At 44.3% G+C, this 10,069-nt stretch overlaps 1 protein-coding gene across 8 annotated transcripts in view; it reads right to left on the reverse strand.

Annotated features, from left to right (window-relative positions):
- Positions 1 to 10,069, reverse strand: part of LOC135898177 (cholecystokinin receptor type A-like) — a 201,905-nt gene that overhangs the window by 30,079 nt on the left and 161,757 nt on the right. For 6 of the 8 annotated variants that reach the window (XM_065426990.1, XM_065426992.1, XM_065426987.1 and 3 more), the window contains exon 4: positions 1,519 to 1,667. In XM_065426990.1, the coding sequence (XP_065283062.1) occupies positions 1,519 to 1,667 (149 nt within the window). The remainder of the gene's footprint in view (positions 1 to 1,518; positions 1,668 to 10,069) is intronic. The other 2 variants (XM_065426991.1, XM_065426988.1) reach the window with 1 other exon arrangement.

Consider the following 10,069-nt stretch of genomic DNA (forward strand, 5'->3'; position numbering starts at 1 on the left):
TGTCTTGCTCGCCCAAACGTGAATATGCGTGTTTCGATATGGCTGAGACACGATTGACTAGTGGTGAAGCACAAATTCTGGGACCATAGCATATACTGGAAGAACTGTAAATGTCCATCTCTACAGACTGTGATCTGGGTTCTATTCCGACGCAGAAAGCACGCGTATCATAGCACGCCGGATGTCTTTTGGATCTTACGTATTCGAAAACGTTTACGTCTCGGTTTATCGAAACTAATAAGCTTTGGCCGACATATTGGGGCGATTCCTCTCGCTCAAAACCAGCCAATCCGTGTGGCAACGTAGGCAGAGCCTTTCACGGACCGACGACGAAGCTCGAAGAACAAGAGCATTGTCAAAGTTGCTTGCACTATTCCGTCCCACAAGTCAAAAGAGTAGACATTTCGATCGAAGTTTTGATTCGAGCACGTGGATTATTACATTTTCTTTTTTTCCGCCATAACTTGGCTTAACACATTTGCCGCACAGCGGGCCATACGATACTGTTTGCGCCATCGCGCGAATTTCGAATACTTTTTTTTTACAACCTGTGGTTCTGCAGCGCGCATTGAAATCTAAGTAGACGCGCGCTTTTGCATTTCGCCTCCGTCGAAATGCGGCTGCTGCGGCCGGGATGAAACCCGAGACCGTGAGCTCCACAGCACAAGGCCATTGCCACTGGGTTACTTCGCAACGGGTGCCTCTAATCCCCGAGTAAAGTCAACGCAATTGCCTCCGCATTAAAATGCACGCTGAGACCTGCATGTTGCGCAAACTTAACATTCAGGGACAGTGGGAAAGCTCTTGCAGGAAGATATATACGGTAAATGATGAGCAGTGGGCCAACAAAACGAAAACCTGAGACGGCAAGGCCCAATCCGATTACATTTATTATCTTGCAAGAGTGTGCGCGTGCCACTCGCTGCGCTTGTTTAGCGGTGCATAAAATTTCTCGATGGGCGATGCACAGGGGGGGCTCTCTTGGTTACGGACCGACGGCCATGTAGGTTCAAACGGTGGTTATGGCCATATCATGTCTACTTATATGCAGGTTTTCATGTAGAAAACGTGGGCGACTGTTACTGCGGCAGTTCATCTTATACACAAGGAAATCCAAAAAGCTTGCATTCTGATAGAGGATCCAAGGCTGGCCCATTTCTTCGACCAAGATTTGCGGAGATAAAACGCCGTCTACGAGTCGGCCAATAGTAGTCGCAGAAAGCCTGGCATCTCCATTACGTGGACAACAGCAGCTAAATGAAGAAAAATAAAAGGCGCCCCCGCGACACCGGGACAATCCCCCTAGGCGTTCTACCCAATGGCGCAATCCTATTAACTATAAAAAGCTCGCGTATATTGATCTAATCGATACCGGACGCTCTGAAAGGCGGTGTTCGCGTGAAGCAATGTCCGGCATCGTTATTGCAAGGCTTCGTATACCTGCAACTATCTACATCCTTCGCACGGCATATATATATATACAAAGGCAAGCGTTTCAAGGCGTTCCGCACTGCCTACCTTGCGGTAGTTTCCCCTGAAGATAAACTGTTTCCTTGGCATTTTTTGAAGCCTGGCTTCCACGTCGGGGGGTGCCATGAGCTGCGGCATGTTGGGGTTAGTGTGGTACTCCTCGTGTACCACGGCCGTCGACATGAGTTCCTCATCTTCTTGAAGGCAAAGAACAGAGGAAAGAGAGAGAGAGAGAAAAGACGAACAATAAGTTTCGCTAGTAATGTTCTGTGCTTCTTTTTTATTTTGTCTGAAATAGATAGGAACCCCTTGTTCTTATCTATTTGTTTTATGTTCCTTGTGTGTATGTTTATTTGATGTAGTTTTATTTCTTGTGTATATATCATGTTTGTGCCCCCCCCCCCTTGTTATACCCTCGTGTGAGGGCCCTTAGGGGTAATGTAAATAAATAAATAAATAAAGGCATGGGATGGCTGATGCCACAGGCATATACAGGCAAGGCAGGCGTGATTCATGCTATGATTAGTTGAAAATTAGTCATTATCACTGTCACAGCAGTAGCGTGCAGAAGTCCTGATACGAAACTGGCCTTCTCATAACAATTCCGTAACTATACCCCGCTAGTTTGCATGGTTCGCTGCCAACTCGCTGAAGGTTTAACTCCCGACCGCACGTCGGAATACCTGCCCAAACTTTAGTCAGGTGCATTATTTTCACGGAATGCACCATTGGGTTTCCACTGCGCTGCTGAGCAGTTGCACAGATGCACTATGAGTTCAGCAAATCGGTATTACTGCCACTTGTCAAGCATGCGAGAGATCAAAACAGCTGCACCACACGGGCGAACAGGGAGTCAAACGGCAATGCCTGCGTTCAATCCCTAATCCATACGCAGTCCACGTGCCGATTCTATAGAAGTGTTGCGGAATTTATGCGGAATTCTCACAAACACCGATAGTTTAATTCGGAAGGCATGCAGCGTTATTGAACTGTGCACGGTACCGTTTTATTATCGAAGGGAGGGAACGTAGAGATAGTCAGACGAGCGAGTCACTATTGCTTCTTACAGCTCCACAAGGCTTATTGTTGTTTATTCGTTATGGTATGTCCTGTTCCTTGTAATGCTCTCGCGGTGTGCAACTTGGGCGTTCCTTTCGCTGTTTCCGCTCGAAATGATTTTACGAATTAGTCTAGTTTGTCGTCACAATTATATTACATCGTGTGGTGTGATTATGTGGAACAAGTTGGCCGATTAGTTGCGTAAACACTTTGAGCACGGGCTCTAAGAATTTTTCGCAATGGATAGGGTACCTTCGTATAGCCCACTGAAATGAAAAACGTAAGGAATTACAGGGAAATGAGACTATGTGACCTGCGGAACAGTTTGGATGTGTAATCCATTTCAGCGGAGAACGGGACAGCGCCATTTCACTTATAGGTGTGTATTTTTTGTGGTTTATAGAGTTTCAACATTTCACTTTCAAAATGCTGTTGGGACGGCGGTTGTTTCGCAGTCTGAGTACCATCTCAGATACAACAAATTGTTCATCAAGAAAACGTGCAGCGTGTGCTGCTCACTAAACGATACCGTTAATGAACTGCAGCAGAACAGTATTGCTACTGCCAACAGTAATGCAGGAAGCAGCGCAATACATTCCCCTGCGAATAGCGCTTCCCCTGTTTCGAGTTGGCATCTCGTGGAAGTACAGAATAAGCATGACAGCGATTACTCTGTACTGTTCACTAACATCCTCTCCATCATGGATAAGCGCGATGCCCTGTCTGTGCTGATCGACACTTGTAATGAAGATATTGTTGTTTTAGTCGAAACCGAACTTTCAGATAAAATTGAAAATTTGGAACTTTTGTGCAGTAAGGCTTACAATATTTATAGAAATGACCGAATAAGACGATGTGGCGGTGGGACCTTGATCGTTGTTTCATCTGACATCACCTCTTTTGATATACACGTGCCTTCGCAGATTGAATTCATGTGCTGTTGTATTCACATAAACAACAAAGACGTGATATTTGTCGCTTGTTATCAACTACCCGATAGTATATCCACATTTTGCAATGAACTATTTGACTGTCTTAACCAAAACGTTGTTGGTGAACATCCAGCAGCACCAATATTCTTGCTCGGTGATTTCAATTTCACCAGCATTGATTAGGCTGTTGACTTCCCATTATTAACTCTATCCTCATCCCAATGTTCAATCTTTCTTGATATATGTTCGACCTTTGGCCTTACGCAGCTTGTTAAAGAGCCTACCTGTGTCACTGCAATTTCTGCCAATATCCTTGACTTCGTCTTCACCACATCTCCTGATTCAATTTCTTCATTATCAATTATACCTGATATAAGTGATCATTCCATGATTCCTTTTCCAATCCCCTTACGCTCGCTCCAGCGTCTAAATTACTGTAATAAGATTCATGACTACAGTAGAGCAGATCTTTCCTCGATCAATAACGAGTTAGTAAGGTTTGCCGATTTCTTCTTTTCACAGTTTTGGGAAAGGTCTATTGCAGAAAACTTCCACCTTATAAAACGTAAGGTTGAAACACTAAAATTCAATAATATATTCAGACCCGCCTATTATATCCATGCAATCGGGCTCGTTGGTTTAACTTATGTTTAAGACGGCTTCTTAAAAAGAAAAAAAAAACGCATTTTTCAATGCTTCAAGCTGCCTGGTGGAAGCAAAGCAAAAGCTGCCTACGTAGGTATCACATCTGAGTATAAAATGGCCATACGCTCTAGCCAAGTACTACCTTTTTTCTAAAACATTACCAAATTTGATCAAAACTAATCTTAAGAAGTTTTGGAATGTTATCAACGTATGTAAACCTTAAGAAATGGTTCTGAAAACTGACGCTGGATTTCCTCTTTCCGGGGAGCTTTACTGAACGGCTTTTAGCAACCCATTTTCGCAATCTTTTTCTGACGCTCTAACCGATACTTCACAGACAGCACGCGCTTTTACGTAACTTGAGATGGAGCCGATTTCAATCGACGTTGTTAGCATATGCAATTTGAGTAAAAAAGCTAAACGTTCCTCATCGGCGGGTTTGGATAACATAAATTAAAAATTCCATAAGAGTACTGTAGCATATTCATACGCTTTCTTGTCACATATTTTTACCCAGTCAGCGCAGAGTTCAGTACTCCGGGGCGACTGGAGGACGGCCAAGGTGATTCCAGTCCACAAGTTTGGTGATATTCATAACCCTTTAACCTATCGGCCGATCACTTTTATTCAATGCAAGCTGTTTGAGCACATAATCTACAGCAGCCTTGTTAGTTTTCTTGAGTCTAATAACTTTCTTACGTCACAGCAGCATTATTTTCATAAACATTATTCTTGTGAGACTTAATTACGGCCTTTACTAATGATTTGTTTTCCGCTTTAGAACGAGTTTCAGTGATTGACTGCATCTTCCTTGACTTCGCGAAAGCTTTTGATACCGTCTCACATCGACTACTATTACTGAAACTCAGCGCACTCCATCTTGATTGCAGCTTTCTTAAATATATTAAATGTTGCTTTAATGATCGTGACTCTAAATCATGCTATGTAACATCCAGTGTCCCTCAGAGGTCAGTCCTTGGATCTCTTCTTTTTCTAATTTGCATTAACGACCTGCCTGATTCTGTTACTTCTAATATAAGGCTCTCTGCAGACGACTGTGTTCTGTACCGCGTAATTTCTAATGAGTCTGACTTCTAGGTTCTGCAATCTGACCTCAATAAGATTTCCTTCTGGGTAGACACGTGGCTTATAAAACTAAACATTAACAAATGTAAAGCAATGAGGGTCTCTCGAAAAATTGACCAGTACGCTTCTCAAGGCTGTGATCATAACGGTCGCCCTCTTAAGCTTGTCGACAGCTACAAGTATTTAGGCGTCCATATTACTAAAACCCTGTCTTGGCAGAAATATATCCACCATGTTATAAACAAAGCTAACAGCACCCTTGGTTTTCTTCGCCGGAATTTCCTCCTCACTCGCGTTCCGTTCAAACCATTGCCATACAAAACACTCGTGCGTTCTAAACTCGAGTACGTTTCACCAATATGGGACCCGCACACTGGCTCGCTAACACAGTTTTTAGAAATCAGTTCAAAACCGCTCAGCTAAGTTTATCCTCTCCAACTACTATCACTTAGCCAGCGTTTCTAGCATGAAGCAACGGCTTGCCCTACCTCTTCTTTCTACTGGACGTCGAATTTCTCGCTTATGTCTGTTTCATAAAATATACTACACTAATAATGACCTAGAAATGACACTTTTTTCGCCTCCAAGCCATTTGTCATCCCGTATTGATCATCGAATGAAAGTTGGGATGCTTCAGTGTAAAAGCAATGCATACCTCGAACTTTTCATTCCGAAAACAAGTCAAAACTAGAATCACCTTCCAGCCTCCATCGTCGCTATTGCAGATCATGATGTGTTCAAGTCGGCTATCTGTGATAATGTGCTGTTTCATTAGCCATCTTTTTTCTTTTTTTTTTTTACTATTGCCACTCCTCTCTGTAATGCCTGTTCGGCCTTGAGAGTAAATAAATGAAATAAAATGAGAAGTTGGTTCAAACCGAATGGAGAATGTTTCGCTTCGAGAACTCTGCATTACTCGTAGCACTGAAATACGATGTTCCATAGAGTTCGAATTATGTTCTTGTATGCGAAGCCTGAATTCCTACCATTAGAACAAATCAACTTGTAAAGTACAGGTTTTCCTGCGCGAGTAAGAAAAATTACCGACTACCCCGTCTTTTATTCCGCAATTCAATTTTCTTTGTCCTAATAACAACCGGTCCCTAAGAAAGGGTTAACATTTCCATAACAGAGTTTTCATGCTTAGCAATCACGAGTACCGTAAGAGGTAAACAGAATTAGGAAATTAGGAACATGAAAATTAAGGCAAGGCCACCAAAGCTACCTCAATCCCAATAAAAATGGAGTGTAAATCTCGCGATTGGGCCTTGTGCGAAATAAACGTAGCAACTTGCCAGTGCATTACAAGGAGCAACTGGCCAACTGAACAAGTAACATATAGCGCAAAATGAAATGGACAGAAAGAAAGCCTGAATAGAGCGAAGTGTTCTAGGCCCATATTCGCAAAGTATTTTTAGGCTGGAACGGTTCGAAAGTGTCAATTCCCAGCCAATCCTGACACAGGCCATGTTATAAGCGAAGGCTACCGGCCAGTTGCAGACAGCAGTTACGAACGAGAAGCTTTGTGATTTCGGCCCCTATGGTGTCTCACTAATGCGCACTGACTTCTTGTATTTCACGCAGTACGTTACTTGTTCAGTATGAACGAACTATAGTCGGGAACAGATCACTTCTGAACACATAGCGAAACGTAAGACTTGTCAGTAATATACACTATATTTTTTTTACATGAGGAGTGAGGCGTGGAAGCATCCGATGTTATCGAACGTGGCCGCAAGCATTCGTCAAATCAAGAAATTGATGCACTATCCACTCACGTACGGGGCAGAAACCTGGAGGCTTACGAAAAGGATTCTACTTAAATTGAGGAAGACGCAAATTTGCTATGGAAAGAAGAATGATAGGTGTAACGTTAAGGGATAAGAAAGAAGCAGATTGGGTGAGGGAACAAACGCGAGTTAATGACATCTCAGTTGAAATAAAGAAAAAGAAATGGGCATGGGCAGGACATGTAATGAGGAGGGAAGATAACCGATGGTCATTAAGGCTTACGGACTGGATTCAAAGAGAAGGGAAGCGTAGCAGGGTTATTACTGTGTATAGGTTATGGGGCTGCGTGCGGGAATTTCCATTGGATTCGCTGTTCGCCAGCGTAGTGCAGCTGATGGAGGGATGTTTACATCTCCCGTGAGCTTGACAAGTGGCACTTACACGAATTTCCTGAACTCATATTGCATCTGTGGAACTGCTCAGCAGCGCAGCGGAGGCCCAGTGAAGCAATCCGCGAAACGGCTGCACGGGAGTAAAGTGTGGGCAGGGACCCGGCGTAGGATTCATGGACACAGGCATTGGAGAGTCTCCACCACGCTCGTCTAGTCTACCGATATTAAGAGAGTTTCTGCCGTCCAATATAGCCGGCGGTGCTTAGGACCGCTCGATTTCGAACGCGTGGAAGGCCGATGGATGAGATGCCACTAAACGCTGTAGAACTCTTCGGCATGCCTCGAAGGCGACCCGTTGCAGTGGGTGAGGGAGCGCGACGCGGGACCCACGAGGCGCTCCATTCATTCTCAAACCGGCATTTCCAAAGGCGCACCGAGTCGGAAATTCTTCCACCGCTCTACACCAATCACGTGGCAGCATCACTCCTCACATATATAGTAGGAGCCGCACTTCAATAAGGCGCCTCGGCGATTCCCGTGATTGCGAAATGCGCGATAAACGCATTGCCCGCGCGATCGCGCTCGATAAAGTGAACCGAGGGTCCTAATGAAGAATATGCAGATTTAACGCGCATGTTGAAATCTCTGTGAAGTGAAGCTTTAGTGAAGCGGCTAAATGAATGCTCTACTAACCTGTGCGACGTGTGATCTACTAACCTACTACTTTTATCCTGTGCGACGTGTAATCTCGGGCAATCCTTTCTTAATGTAGTAATAAAGGAAATTAAGATTGGCAACGGCTGGTTTTCTTCAAAGGGCAAGCAATAGTAAAATCCACCACGAAGGCCTCACGCAATTTTCATGCGCTATTTTGTGTCATCTAATGTGTCACAGAGGCGAAGACACCCGTTTCCGAGTATTCGTCGAGAATGTGTGCGCACCCCATGACGTATACCGAATGGGTAAAATCAAAGGAAATCAAGTAAATCAGGTAATCGGCTAAATTTAATTCGCTATTATATTAACAGGTCGGTGTGTTGGAGAGATACCTGTGAGCCGACATTACGATTTGAAGTTTTCTGCAGAGATCAATTTCTTATTAAGCGCAACAGAGGCGGAGTTACTAGGACTAGTTTGTCAGTCAGCCAAGCAAGGGATATACAGGATGTCCCAGCGAACTTTATCCAAGCAGTTTAAAGGGGGGAAATATATTTAGAATATACGGTGCAAGACCGACGGTGTTCGATGCTAAGACCTGTCTAGCACCGTATAGGTCTTACGATCGTATATTGCACTGTGTTTTTACTATAATTTGTTTCTTCTTTAAATAGCTTGGCTATAGTGTTAGCTGGGACACACGGTATAAGCCCGCTCGCTGGCCTCTCACGTGGCACAGATGTAAACTTCGTATGCATATCCACAAATATGCCCGCCGAAACACTGAACAACGCAGCATACAGACAGCAGCAACGCCAAACCAGGCAGGATAGGCAAGGAAAGGATCTTCTTAAAGTTTGCTTCCAAGACTGTTGTACAGCTACTATTTCTGAATAGAGTCAAGGTAATATATGAGGCGGAACAACACTCAAGAAAATGTAGAAGAGTAGTGCATGCTGAGGCTATTCTGGAGCAAGGTGCTGTCGAGATCGTGTACTTGGCAAGAATGAATGAATAAAACTTTATTTGAAACGGCTCTTCGTCCGTGCCGTCTTGGCAAGAGTTAACACAGCTCTTTGAGACTCAATGCGAGTTGAAGCTCGACCTCCCGAAAATCACAGAGCGCAGTTCGGGAAAGATCAAGCCGACTAAACTCTGTGCGCGATATGACGTATTGCAGTTCGATTTTCTCTTCTTCCTTTTTCTTTTCTTTCCCTTTTTGCTTTCTTTCACGCCGGTGGACGTGAAGTCCCTTTCGGGACGCAATCGCCAACCGTCCTGTCTTTCTGTATGTGAATTTAATTTAATTCTGGGGCTTTACGTGCCAAAACCACGATGTGATTATGAGGCACGCCTGAGTGGGAGTCGGCGAATTAATTTCGACCACCTGGGATTCCCTAACGTGACCACAATGCACAGGACACGGGCGCGTTAGCATTTCGGCTCCATCGAAATGCGGCCACCGAGGCCGCTATTCGATCCCGCGACCTCGTGCTTAGCAGCGCAACAGCATAGCCACGACGCCACCGCCGCGGGGTTTTTTTTTATGCGTGTACGTGGAGTTTATGTGTGCTTACATGATTAATAATTATAAGGTGCGGTTGTATAAGAGAAAGTCCTAAATTTAAAGTGGGAGTGCGGCGCACCGTGGAGCTTCGCGCGAATATTGGTAAATTGAATTCGCAATGCTTTTACCAACGATGCGCACATATTAAAGTGATTCGCGGTAGAAAGCAGGCAAACGATGATTATGATGTTACGGAAAGGAAGAAGCGCACGGCTATTCATAAATAGCTTTTAATGGCGGAGGAAACCAGCCTAGAGCAGCGAAAGAACTCAACTCTTCCTCTTCTGCTCCAAGGCTACTATCAGCGTCCTCTTCTTCCGACATTACTGTGATAATAGTAATTATTCACCGAAACAATCAAACGATCGATCCTAATGCAAGACTGGAAGTCTGTCGTCCGAGAGGTTGATAACCAGTTCGAGTCAAGCAAAGATCTGTCGCCGCCAATTTCTGCGGCGTAGTGAACTGCTGCCAGTTTCATCCGGAAAACCGAAAGTTGACTGCCTAAAAGCGTCACTGTCACGCCCTTA

Source organism: Dermacentor albipictus, chromosome 3 (genome assembly GCF_038994185.2).
Source record: "Dermacentor albipictus isolate Rhodes 1998 colony chromosome 3, USDA_Dalb.pri_finalv2, whole genome shotgun sequence".
Classification (NCBI taxonomy): Eukaryota; Metazoa; Arthropoda; class Arachnida; order Ixodida; family Ixodidae; genus Dermacentor; species Dermacentor albipictus.